General features: G+C 39.0%; 1 protein-coding gene across 1 annotated transcript in view; it reads right to left on the bottom strand.

Annotated features, from left to right (window-relative positions):
- Positions 1–2703: 2703 nt before the first annotated feature.
- Positions 2704–14064, bottom strand: part of PGGT1B (protein geranylgeranyltransferase type I subunit beta) — a 36434-nt gene continuing 25073 nt past the window's right edge. The window contains 5 exon segments of the mRNA XM_062627849.1: positions 2704–3281; positions 3284–3415; positions 7152–7260; positions 7526–7710; positions 9153–9198. Of these exon segments, the coding sequence (XP_062483833.1) occupies positions 3235–3281; positions 3284–3415; positions 7152–7260; positions 7526–7710; positions 9153–9198 (519 nt within the window). The 3' untranslated portion in view covers positions 2704–3234.

Here is a 14064-nt window from a genome sequence, read left to right as displayed (position 1 = left end):
CCAGGGATGCTCACCTTGTTAACACTGTTTACACCTTTCCTTTAGATTCTCATCACCATATTCCTCACTCTTACCAGCAGCTCCTCATTCTGCACAAGGAAATTGCTTGAGACTGGGGTTTATTTACATTGAAAACAAATGTCAAGGTGCAGAGCCATCAGGAAAGACTGGTGGTAGTAGCAATTCACATGGTCTGTGTAGGAAGCTATCTCTAGCAACTGGGAAGCCACAGGCAGGCACATATTATCCCCACTCTGCAGGATGCATTCTGTCTGGCCATATACAGGGAGTTACATATAGAACCATACACAAAAATAAAGAAGAGCCCTGTGGCTGAGCTGGGAAGCCTCACCGAGACAAATCTCTAGTGGAATCCCATCCTTGGCTCCAGCAGAGAACTCTGTATTTCAGGGTCTGTTCCACAAGGATGCTGATCTGTAAAGTATGAGCATACAGACCAGGGTGCAATCTTAGGAATCTAAAATTCCTAATTTCCTCCGAAATATCCGCGCTATTTATAGAATCCCTCCCATTCCCATCTACATATTTTGTAGATCAGCACTGCATCAGTCCCATCAGCAGAACTCTTCATAAGGTAAGAGTTTACAGGCTGGAAGGGGGGAGGGGGGAAAGAGAGTAAAAAAAACCAACAGTGCTAAATTAGAACTTAAGAACTGTAAAAAATAGTCCAGGAGGGTTCTTTAAGATCTTAAAAATCCACCATATTTCCCTAAGACAGGATTAACTGTCCCTTTGTCATTCCCAATAGTTATTAGGCTATATTGCTGTGAAGGAGCACCCCAGACCCTTCACCTCCTCCCCAGTGAAAGCTCCCAGGTGAGTAAGTTTACACAAATGCTTTTCAACACGATGCTCCTCCACAATGAGCCTGCTGAAGTTAAAGGAGGATTTAATGGTATAACGAGCAGTACAAGTGTCAGGTCCAAATTTAAAATGTAATTCTGTAAAGGGAGCCGACTTTAGTAAGGCATGGGCATAACTCAAAGAAGGTTGCTAAACAAAAAGGCCTGGACAGTGTAACAATAAATAAATATAGCTTTATGTGTAGGGAAATATTTCAACTAAGCAAAGGCAGCATGCAATTTTAACATCAGTGCTTCATATTCAGCTTTCTAGGCAGCATGAGTACCGCTCTTTTCTCCCAAGCATTCAGGAAGGGTGACAAACAACAGAATGCTGGGCCTCAACTTGGATTCTGTCACTTTCATCTCAAATTGTCCTTCTGCAGATTCACAGAAAAGGTTAAGATGGGATCCTCCCTCCCAGGGGAAGGGAGAGTCTCTGTCCTGTATGTTGCAGCAAAGGGGACATAGCGAGAAACCCAGAGGTGGCTCTTGCAGAAATAGCTTCCTGAAGGCCTCTGTGCCCACTCAGACTGCAAGCATGTGAGGTGGTTATTTTAACTGGTGCATAGGGTAGTTCCTTGTTCTTGTATTTAGAGCAAAGAGTGAAGAGGTACACATTTTGCAGGCTTAAGATCAAACTTTGTGAGGTAACGGGAAACAAATACATCTTTTGCAGCCTTTAAAAAAGGATAACTGCTGTCAACATTCAGCCTGAAAAAGTGCTACTACTCAGCTTGGAAAAAAAAAAGAAAACCCACCTTGTAGAATAACTTGGGCAAAGGATATGTGAAGTGTAAAATCTTTACAAACAACACAAGATAGCGAACAGATACAGAAAACAAAACAACAAATGTTAACAGCTTTTTGAAGTAGAACACTGTTATATTACTTGCTACAAGGAATTAACTTATTATTCACAGAATATAATTTTTCATTCTTTTCCCCTTACTTCTGCTCCTCCACCCTGATGTCCCCCACAGATGAGAACCCGGTCACAGACTGGGAAACTCCAGAAGCGTAAGTTTGGAATTTGCAGGTACAGATTTTCCCCAAAATAATCAGATACATCATTCCTCATGAAGCCAGGTAAGAAAGTATCACTATTTGCACTGTTTCCCAGCAGAGACTTAGAGGAATTTCAGAATATTTGAATATGGTGTTCTAACAGGGGATGTAGTAAAAGCTAAAACAGCTCTCCATGAAGGCAGAGAGGAACAGGGAGGGATGGGTAGCTACAATTACATCTTCACTGTAACTTAACCATGAACCAAGAACCCATCCCACTCTACCATTGGTCAATTTGTGGCTACCATCTGATATCAAGAACAAATGTGGTAAAAAATGATTTATTTTTACCACATTTTGTTGTTTTTTTTTTGTTTTGCTTTTTTTTTTTTTTTTTTTTAATGGATTCTCTTCTAGGTAGACCCCCATGACCTGACAGTCTTCTGTTCAGAGGAGCTACCTCAGCCTTTGCTGACCAACATCCCATTAAGGCTCTCCAGGAAAATGGACTCCCGCAGGAACTGCTGTAGCCCACCTCCAGGATGCTAGATCCTCTTTTAGATATTTCTACTTGCACCTGAATTTCAGGTCATCTCAGGATGTGGGAATGAAACAAATTCCCAAACTCCATCTCTCTTACTTCACTTCCTCACATCGCCGAAGTCTTGCTCCCTTTATCTCTGCACTTAACCTTAGGCAGCTCAAATCCCTTTCACCATTTTGGTTCCACTCTTTTTCCACATTCCCTTCCCTATTTTTCTCTTGCCTCCACTTTCTGTATCTCCCAGATACAGATATCCATTTAGTAAGGCCACGCAACTTTAAAAGTACAGTATATTGAATAAAATAATTTTATTTGCATTTACTTCATTTTTTTTTAAACAAAGTTTACGGAATCTGAAAGTAGATAATAAAAGGTAACTTTTTACTGATACTTTAATTTGGGAGCTTCTCCACTCCAAAACATGTTGAACATCAAGATCATAAAGAACCCCGAGGATTTGTGCTATACCGTATGATATGTAAACAGATTTTGAAAATACTTTCCCATTATGTATTTTGACACAGTAAGCACAAATTTAAAAAAAATAAAAATGAAGTTTAAATGCCTCAAGGGATTTCTTAGAAGTAAAGCCATTTGAAGAGCCATTTACAGTTTGCAGTGACAAACTTTTATATAATCAAAATACCTCCTTTTTCACAATGTAGAATATTCTGCTGAAGGCAGCTCCCTATTGAAGTAATGCCAGCAACAGAGATCTGATTGTATGACTCCAGCACTTAAAAGAGCACATTTGCTAGACATGGCTTTTAACCTTGCGCTACAATTATGCTACCAGAACTAAATTCAAGTCTAAATCAGTCATGTAGTGACGTATGTGTCATCTGAACACTGTTTAGAGTCCTTCTTTTCCACATCTGATGAAGGTGGTGAAGGCGTTCTGAGGTTCTTACGCTTACATTCAGGGCAGGATGAACTTTGCAAATACCAGATTCTCCAATTAATGACAAACCACAGATCCCAAAGTAGGCGTGTAAAGCGTCTGAAAGAAGAACAGAAAAAGAAAATTATGTCAGGCTGTCAAAGCCAACTGTTCCTGGATTCCAACTCCCCTGAATAATTACAGCCAAGGAAAACAAACAAATAGGTGCTTCATTTTAAACAGAAGTTTTGACAGAAGAAATAATTTTCTGCCCAAAGTGACCAGCGTGAACCAGTCAGTCATCTCTAGAAACAGAGTCTAGTTTTCTTTTTATAACAATTCTTGCCCACTACTTTGTTTCTTCTGAGAGCTCAAGTCAAAGAGCAGAAGAATTTGAGCATTCTGAAAATAATTCTTGTCCGTAATGCAAATTTTTATTCCCCAAACATGAATTTTTTGGCTGAATACCAATATTAGTGCCAGTAGCTGTCAAAGAGCAAAATTTAGAAGCATGAAAGAAGTTATTACTTTACTAGCTTTACCCCTTCCTGAGATAACACCCTAAGGACAGGAATTTGTGAGGTGGCTTGATCAGTCATAACAGCTGACTGCCATGAAAAAGGGATGCACTTATCTCCCTATCCCATCCTGCTCCTGCAGCCTACCTTATACCAGCACTACAGCTTGCTGAAAACTCTAAGCAATTGAAAAAACATGGAAGAAAATTAACCCAAACAGGATAAAATGGACAGTTTTCTGATACACTAGTGAATTAAACTGGTTTTATTTTGCTACACACCAAAGCTAGTGCAAAAAAGAGAAAGCAGGTGAAACTATACTTGGGGAGTCTGGGAGGAAGAGAAGCGAGTATGCCTCCTCCTGGCAGCAGCAAGTCATGAGATTGGAGTATCTCCCCATGAAATCACAGGCTAAAGATGGAATGAGGATGTGAACGTAACATGCCCCTTGCAAATTCTCAACACTTAGTAATCTTTCAGAGGTGTCAGTAAATTTTGATCTGACTAAAATGGTAGTACAAGGAAGTACCTGGGTAGTAAGACTCTGAAAGAAGGCTTCTGCTGATCAGCATTAACATGCAGACAAAAGCATGCTCAGAAGATACAACACTACTGACCTTGCAGAAAGTATGTCAGGCAAGGAGACCTCAGCTTCAGGAAATAGTGTATTAACCCCTATGGACAGCTGTATTGAAACCATATACAAACCGGATTACCCCTACATGGCTATTTTCTGGGTTCAGTGACAAAGTTCAGCACTTGTGCAAATCTGTGCTAACTTAATACTCTAGCTAGTTGAAGCCAAAATAAACATACGCAGCCTGTGTACATCTCTGTTTCAAGCTATAAAATACATCAAGTTTTTCTGGGTCAAAAACCACAGGTCCAAACATTTTGTTTCAAAAGTAACTCATAAATACAGAATGCAACATGCAAACTTGCAAATGCTCTGCTGCTGTCTTAAAAACATAACAAAGAAAGGTGTACGTGCACCTCTACAGGCGCAAATCTCACTTCAGTGTTTTACACATAGTAATTGTGCGCACCTATTTTCATTCTGTCATTCCTTATGTTGTTTTAATCCTTCATAACCCATAATTCACATGTGCTTCCAATTCTTTTAAATTGTGCAACGTTTGAAGAGAAGAAGCGACATGCATCAGAGTTCTGCTTGACCTCCTGAGGCATGCAGCAGTACATTTAAGTAATTTAAGATGAAAGTTTATTTAAATATAGTCATGACTTATGCACAAATATGGAAAAAAAAAAAACCAAAACCCAACCCCAAATGGGTTAAGTATACTAGCTAGTATACTAGCAAAATGTTGTGGATTAACCCTGGAAGACAGCTGAGCACTGCAGAGCTGCTCACTCACTTCCCCCAGCCCTAGTGTGAGAAGAGGAAAGGGAGAGTAAAAGTGAGAAAAACTGCAGGTCAAGATAATGGTAATAGGTAAGGGGAAATCTGCAACTGCAAGCAAGAAATCCAAGGAATTCATTCTTATGGATCAGCAGGCATGTGTTTAGCGGCTTCCCAGAAAGCAGGGCTCCATCATGTGTAATGGTTAGTTGAGAAGACAAATACTGTAACTCCAGACATTCCCCCCTCTTCCTCCTCCTTCTCTCAGCTTTTATTGCTGAGCACAATGCCATGTGGTATGCGGTTCCCTGTAGTAAGCTGGGATCAGCTGTCATGGCTGTGCCCTGTCCCAACTTCTGGTGCAGCCCCAGCCTGCTCACTGGCAGGGCAGCATGGGTAACAGAAAAGGTCTTGATGATTTTAAGCACTGCTCCACAACAGCTAAAACATCCTTGTGTTACCAAGATTATTTTTGGTCGCAAATCCAAAATGCAACCTCGTAAGGCTCCCTAAGAAGAGAATGAACAACTGAGCTGCACAGATGCTTTGTATTAGTGAACTGTGAAATCTTCATTGTGGAGTCATGCAACAATCAAAAGACAGCTTGCCTTTCAGATACTAGACTGAGCTTGTATGAAGCTCAGCTGTGTATATATGACAATAAAATCACAGTTATACAGAAGGAATGCTCCATTATAGTAATTCTTCACATTAGAACTGCATTAACATTTTTCTCCTTCCTTCAAAACATGAAGACAGACTTATGTTACTATCTGCATGAGGAAAGAATGCTGCAATAAACTCACCATCATAACAAAAGAGACAGCAAAAGAATGCTTTATGAGAAACAGTGGTGCTCAGGCTGGAACACTACACAAATCGGAGGAAAGCAGCTTAAATCTTGCCTTTCTCAAACCTTATCTCAGATAATCACAGCTATGCTAAGACAGGTTAAGGAACTGTGAACATTACTGGGGTTTTACATAGTTTTTTTTTATCCCTAGCTCACTAAGTAAATAGTTCATCAAGATAAACAGAAATATTTCCTCCAAGTGATACTTACCTATATAATGCACAGTAAATACATCTAAGGAACCCTAAACTGCTTTTTAGGTGTGTGGGGGGACAAATCTGTCACAAGCACAGCATTTTTAGTTTTGGGTTCACCTTAAAAAATTCTCAACTGTGTTCAAAATGAAATTTTGAAAGGAAAAGTATCAAGGCACAGATTCTAAACAGACTCACCCACTTTTATCACATTTGGTGAGTTTACAGTCTCTTTATCTTTCTGTACAAAATGCCACTGGGCATAATTTTGGGTTTTCGTTTGTTTGTTCATTTGTTTTTTTTTTCCCCACAAGTTTGCAGTACTTCCACTGAATTCTAGCAGCTTTTAAAATTATTTCAAATTAGAAGATTTAGCATCTTTTCAAGTTTTTCACAACTTTAAATTATCTATTTGTAAAGGATAATTAACTTACATACTATATCTAATTGATATGCGTAACTACAATCTAAATCATAATGTTGGTATGTAAACTTGGACTGTTTTTTTACATATATCAATGACTTCTGAATAAGCTTAAAGGAATTCATTTATTAAGTAAAAGCAGTTTTGAAATATTTTACTCAGATAATTTGCAAAGATACCCAACTGCATGATATTCTCTTTAACTAGAACAGTTACACACATATGAAAAGGCTTGTCCAGCTCTAAACAGACAGTGACACCCTTAGCAATAATCTAAACAGCAGCTCACTTGCTCTGTGGGTGTGGTGAGCAAGGAAAAACTACCTCCCTCTTCCTATTTACATCATGAAATCTCATATTTTGTTTGTTTGGTTTTGTTTTTGTTTTTTTTTTCTCATTTTTTGGAAGAAGATTGAGGAGAAAACTTCCTTTACATCTTTCCAATGTCTTACTGCTAGAGTGTGCTTGTAGGTTAGAAAGCACATTAAGTTTGAAAAACAAATTTACCTGGATGGCTATCTGGCCACTTGGCAAATCCCCCAACAAGGCGATCTTGAGTTGACAGGATGTAATTTCGGTTTTTCTCAAAATTTGTATATTGGAATATGTTCAAGAGCTGAAAAGAAATTAGACCATTACAGTAATATACTAAATCTTAGTCTATTTTTAATACTAAAACATAATACCTATTTATGAGATAAGCAGTGATAGCAGAGATAGCACTAATCTGGTAAAGCTCCGTATTTTTGCAATATGAAAGACCTTTATAGTGATGTGTGCATATTCAAGCACTTGGACCAAATATGTACCTCTTTTGAGAAAAGATGCTTAAAGAAATCGAAACAAGGCAGTAACTATCCTCTAGCTGTTCTGTACACTACCTTCAATGTTGCTCCAACCCAAAATGAATAGCAGGTGTCTACAGGTTTGTTGGGTCGTCCATGGTAGCCATTCTGTTGTCTCATTATACACCACCTTCTTATTCTGTTCAGTTCTTTTTCTGAAAAAACTTCTTCCAGTTTACCCATCAAACACAGCGATGCAATGCCACAAAATGTAGAGCCACCTGTGAAGACAGAATTGTTTTTGCAATGTTTTGTTACACAGATTTTCACTGAAGCCTGTATGATCTCAGTCAGAACTAGGGTGGTAGCAATAGCATCAATAGATTTTCAAAAATATGAAAATATTTAGTCTAATCTCCAAAGATATAATAGCACTTTGGTTCAGAATATATGTCAAAGGGGATCCCACCCCCAAATCAACTCTTGCGTTATGTTTACTTTCTTAAAGATGGATTCCCTCTCTCAATGCCACACAATTTACATTACACACCAATTCAGAAATAAGCAAATTGCAGAAAACATTTTTTCATATGTAACTTAAAAAAGAAAGCTATTGGGATGCCAGCAACCAGAATGAAGCAGACATGCCAAAGCAGTCTCAGATGCAATCCCCACATGATACAGACACAAGTGTCTGATGAACAGAAAGCAAAAAAACTAGGAGGGAGGAGCACAAGAAGAAAAAATACAATGGCAATCACTTTTTAAAGCCCATCAAACACCATTCTGAGTATACTGCCTGACATGACAAAATTATAGCCCGGAAAGACTGTAAGCAAGCCATTGATAGAAGACTGGGGCCCAGAGCTCCTTACACTATCATAATGCTAAAAGACCCCATATTTTCATTTTGATGCTGAAATGCAGCAGAAGGATGCCGAAGTAATGCAGTCTGTTAGGCACAAGCATTCTATGGTACCTTAGCTAACTGATTTCTTAAATACACAGGGATATAATTTATTCCTTTCAACTTGATCTATCCCATAGGAACAAAAAAACAGATGTGATCCTATCAAAGCTCAACACTAAAAACAAAACTAATAAAACTAATAAACGTTTGACAGATTGAGTATCAGACATAAAACTGAACAGTTTCTGCCACAATCAGACCACTACTTCATGGCAAAGAAACATTTTGCTTAAAAAATGCCAGTCCTTTGGGAATTCCTGTCTTCACAACTACCAACTATTTGCAACAACTAACTGCTGCTTCAAGATTTGAGCCCCCAATATATGCTTTAATCTATCAGAGGAAAGGTTTCTAGGTTTTACTAAGAACTGCTGAAATTGGAGATTATCAGGTGCATTGCACAAAATCTGTTGCAGATAAATCCACAGAGTATCAATGGTACCTGTGGAAAAGTTTCATCTTTCAGCAAAAGACAAGAACCAGAACCAACACCTTTCAATAAAACATTCATGAGGTAAGATTAATGGAGTTGGTATATTAAAAGCCTATCTGATCTGATATTAAGCTGGAACTAAAGCAAGAAGGCAGAAGACAGACAATATTCTGAGGCATGTTTTGGATTTGTTTCTCATCACAGTTCCCTAAATCAGAAAAGGACAGATATGACATGCACCTGCATGAGGTGCCTGCACCTCTTACAGGATTTCCAATCCCAGTCATAAAAACAGGTGTAGAACATTTTAACATTCTTACCATGAGATTCTAGTCCAGCTCCCTGTGCCAGGCCATTATCGTAAGACTGAAGACAAAAAAAGCCCACAAACCAGTTACTTTGGAATCACATTACTTTCACAGACATTGCAATTTCTCTGCCCTATAAAATATTACTATTAAAAAATACCTCACCAATGCTGAAAAGTCACTTTGTTAAGTGAAAGAAAAAGGAGAAAGCTGAGTCTGATGAACAAAGCACCAAAAATATTACAGTACAGATCTGTTAGGAGCAACCTAGGAGCACATGATATTTTACATGTAGCAATAACAATCCTTTTTTCTTAAAAATTCATTAAATTATTTTGTATAAGAAACAAGACATCATAGTAAGATACCTATAAAATGGAAAATGGTTATTTTACAAGAGTTCAAGGGGCCTACAAGGATGCTGGAGTGGGACTCTTCACTAGGGACTGTAGTGACAGGACAAGGGGTAATGGGCTAAAACTTAAACAGGGGAAGTTTAGACTGGATATAAGAAAGAAGTTCTTTACTGTAAGGGTGGCAAGGCACTGTAATGGGTTGCCCAAAGAAGTTGTGAATGCTCCATCCCTGGAGGTGTTCAAGGCCAGGTTGCACAGAGCCTTGGGTCACATGGTTTAGTGTGAGGTGTACCTGCCCATGGCAGGGGGGTTGGAACTAGATGATCTTACGGTCCTTTTCAACCCTAACTATTCTATGATTCTATGATTCATCAAATACTTCAAAAATTATCACTGGACAAATACCCAGCTCTTTAGGAGGAACAAAGATGAAGTTTAACTCTTGGAATTAAATTACATAGCTCCTAAATCTTCTATATTAATTGTTCAATTAATGATTGGTTCAATATCTGATCAGACAGTTAGAAAGCAGTTTTAAACCCCACCTCCAGGTGCCAACTATGAATTTCTCTTGTTTTCTCCATAACATTTAACAGTGTTAGCAGATACAGGACACCTTGACAGACTACCATCGAATCCCACAGTCCTAACTAAAGAATGGTTACAGCACCTAGCACGCCGTTAGGAATGACCTAAGGATTGTTTTTAAAGCTGACATTGAGAAGAAAATAGGAAACAGCAGCAGACACAGAAGCTACTTTGAAACTGTATTTCTCAGTTCTTTAGTTCTTGCTGCAAGCTCAAGCAACTAAAAAGACTAACATCTGATACATACACTTAAAGCTGCAGCTTGACATTCTGATCTTTGAACCCGTCAATTTTAAGTAATTCTGATGAACATCAGAATGCTAAAACAGTGTAAACGTGAATGCAGTGCAAATGTGCTACCACATTCCACAGGCCCATTAAGCAAAGGCAAGCTGATTAGCAAAGCTATGCTGGCAAAGCTAATTAACTCTACAAACACTGATTGTAAAGGGAGGTGTTTTACTTTACGTATGACAAAGTAATTAGCTCTGGAGAAAAGCTGTTAAGTGTGCATCCCAGACCTTGTACTACGTTGGGCTGCACAATTAGCTTGTAATTTTAACAGATAATTGTTAATCTTTGGCTGACTGGTGCCTGTTTGCAGACAGCAGCTGCTCTTTGGGGACTTGTGAGTTTGGGGAGCTACTGGCTGAAGAATGAGGGAAATATTTTTGGTTCTTTGTCCTTTTTAAAAGACTCATGAAATTATAAGTGAAAAGAGGCTGTAGGTTACTGCAATGTGAAAACCGCATAACTGAATACTATCCTCAGGAAATGTGTAAATCCAGTTGGGTACAATCTTTGCATCACAGTCTAAGAGTTCTATAATTAGGTTAATCATATCAACAGACTCATACACCTGCATTTCAAGAAGACTACTATAGTAGAAGCAGCATATGCTACACTTAAAAAGCTTCTAGCAACATTTCCACTTAAAAAAAAAAAACAACAAATTTGGGGTAAACCAAGCAATGTTGCAAAAAAAGTGTATTTTAGAGTCTGTAGAAGTCATTAAAAATTTCAGCATCTTAGTGTTTGTTGGTTTTGTGATTAGTGATATATCTGACTTTTGAATGTGGAAGCACCAAAAATCAACCTCTGTTGATAAAAATAGTGTTCCTGGAATCTGACTATTTTACCGACAATAAAACTGACCCAGAATTGGTTTTGTGATCAATTTTAGTCAAGCCAAGTGACAGTCAAGAAGGCTATCCATTCTGTATAAAGATTCTTTTTAACATGGTTATTTTTCTGAATAAAGCAACACCATTGATTCAATCTTCTGCTGTTCTTGACAGGCCTAACTACACAAATCCACTCCCTCCTTCAGATATGTTGAATTTTATCTGTCACAAATCTTACCCTCCATCACTAAATAGAATAAATTCCAAAGAACAAGCTAAAAAAATACAGAAGCTTACATACAAAGATTACTGTGTTTAACCAGTCATGTTACTCTCCATCCAGATTAGCTGCACTTCACATATATGCCAATTTGAATTACTGAAAAAAAGTTGATCACTTGCTTCAGCTGTGTGTATTCAGCTGTATGATAACATAGAAAGTAAAACAAAGACATACCTTTCTGTCACAGCAGTTTACTACTGAGCAATGCACTCTTTTTTATAATTAACAGAAGTAGTAGAATGAGGTAACATTGTAGCAAACCAGAAATAGGCATTTGCAAGAAAGTCTACAGCAATACTCACAGTGTAGTTAACTAACGTTACACAAGGAATAACAAATGAAATATTCGCAAACAGAAATTACTTTGAGTTGTAATATATATGCAATTCTTTTTAGCACCATCTATGATATCTGTAGAGGAGTGTCCTGGGTTCAGCAGTAGCAGTCATTTTTCTCCTTCTTGGTAGCTGGTGCAGTGCTGTGTTTTGACTTTCGGCCTGGGAACAGAGCTGATAACAATGATGTTTTGGTTTGGCCAAGGAGTTTGTGAGCCTCATGCTCTGCCAGGGAGGAGGGGAGGCCGGGAGGAGGCAGAGACAGGACACCTGACCCAAGCTAGCCAAAGAGGTATTCCATATCACAGCACGTCATGCCCAGGATGTAACTGGGAGTTACCTGGAAGGACAAGGGGTCTTCTGGGTCGGACTCGTTTTTCAGTGGGTGGTATTGTATTCTCTTCCCTTGCTATTTTCTCTTATCATTGTTGTTGTTGGTGGTAGCAGTGGTGATTTGTGTTGTACATTGTTTGCTGGACTGTTCTTGTCTCAACCCGTAGGAGTTGCACTCTTTCGATTCTCCTCCCCATCCCTCTGGGAGTGGCGGGAGGGGGGCCTTGATTGCTTCCAGCCCGGCACCACTCACTGGGAGTGAGTGAACAAGCTGTCTGGCTCGGTTTTAAACCACGACAGTTCTTTCTGGCGCCCAACGTGGGGCCCGAAGGGTTGAGATAACAACAGATCTGTCCGGATTAATAGTCAACTCGTCACAATGCTGATTTATTGGTTCTCAAGGTTGTTCCTCTTCATCTCACGGTTTCAGTATATCGTACCTTACTTCGAGCTGGTATTTGCTGTATTAGTGTTTTTCAAGTGTGGGGCTTGGGCTAAGGTTTCTGTCTCATTGTACTTTATGGTAATGACTTGTAATACAATAGAATCATCGATCATGAAACTGATCTGGCTTATGTTCCCAGTGTGGTCACCACCTTTATACTTTGGGAGGTATATAATAAAAGTGCTTAGCAATTACACATCTTTTTTCTCCTTCTTGGGTGGTCAACCTGTGAAGGAGACATTCTTTTACCCTCCCAGTCCTCTCCCCAGACCATTTACAGCATCATTTGAGAGTTTTGAAGTTTTTGAATGGCCTTTTAATGCTGTTGAGACTTGTTTGCTGGGTAGTGATTTGTGTTATATCTTAGTTACTAAACTGTTCTTATCTCAACCTGCGGGAGTTGCATTCTTTCCAATTCTCCTCCCCATCCCTCCAGGAGTAGGGGGAGAAAAAGAAGGGGGGAAGTGAGTGAACGAGTTGCCTGACTGGGTTTAAACCACGACAAGGAGAAATCAAGCTAAGATTCCCGGATACCGCATTTTATATTCATTGTATTTATCTTAATAAATAATACACTTTAAGAAATATTTGGTTCATGTGAGAGGTAACTGAATTGGAACATATCTCAAGGAAGGTGGTGGAAAGAGATGAATTAGAGGAAGGAACAACCACAACTATGAAATGATTTTCACACAGGGCTATTCCCTGAACATCTGAGACTTTTTCAGACACATCTCTGGCACCACAATGTGATTGATCAGCATGCAGATTTTGTGTATTTGCTAAGAAGTACCAGACACTTGGCAACAAGTCAGTGTATTGAAATGCTGCTCTCACAAGCAGTGCACATGCAGAAAGCCCAGGCAAAACTAGAGTTACATGTGCATACTAGCTCTGCAGAGAATTAACAGTGTCCTTTAGGAGGACTCCTTTTGCCAAAAGGAGTCCTGCTAAACACAGTGTATAGTCAATCTGCCAATTCACAGTAAATCTGGACAAAAATACAGCATCTCTTGTTATGTATTAGCACATGCTAATACGACTGCTGCCCAGGACTGTATAAAACTTGTTATGTGGTGTTTTCTGGGGAATGCAGGTGTGTGAACAACTTATTACAGGATGGATAGGGAAAGGACCAACAGTGAAAAAAGGAAAGATCAAAGCAGACTGTGGAACAAGAAATGGAAAACAGAGGGGAGAATGGTATGAAAGGTACCACTCTACTAGGAACAGACTGCTGGTCTGTCTGTATGCTTATATGACTGAGCCTTGCCTTGATCACCTTGGTTGGTCCAAGATTATGGCAGAATCACATAAAGCTTCTTGTGATAGACAGTAACAAATGCTTATGCAACTAACTACTTCCCTAAAAAATAAAACCCAAATTGATCAGCTAGCAGCAACTATTAAAATACACTGGTTTACAACAGAAGTTGTATGCCATGATACATTTGGCTCTC

This window comes from Pezoporus occidentalis, unplaced genomic scaffold (genome assembly GCF_034315485.1).
Source record: "Pezoporus occidentalis ecotype Australia unplaced genomic scaffold, CSIRO_AGI_Poc_V1 ctg309, whole genome shotgun sequence".
In the NCBI taxonomy this organism is placed as follows: domain Eukaryota; kingdom Metazoa; phylum Chordata; class Aves; order Psittaciformes; family Psittacidae; genus Pezoporus; species Pezoporus occidentalis.
Note: the sequence above shows the minus strand (reverse complement) of the source record. Positions and strands in the feature narration are given on the sequence as shown.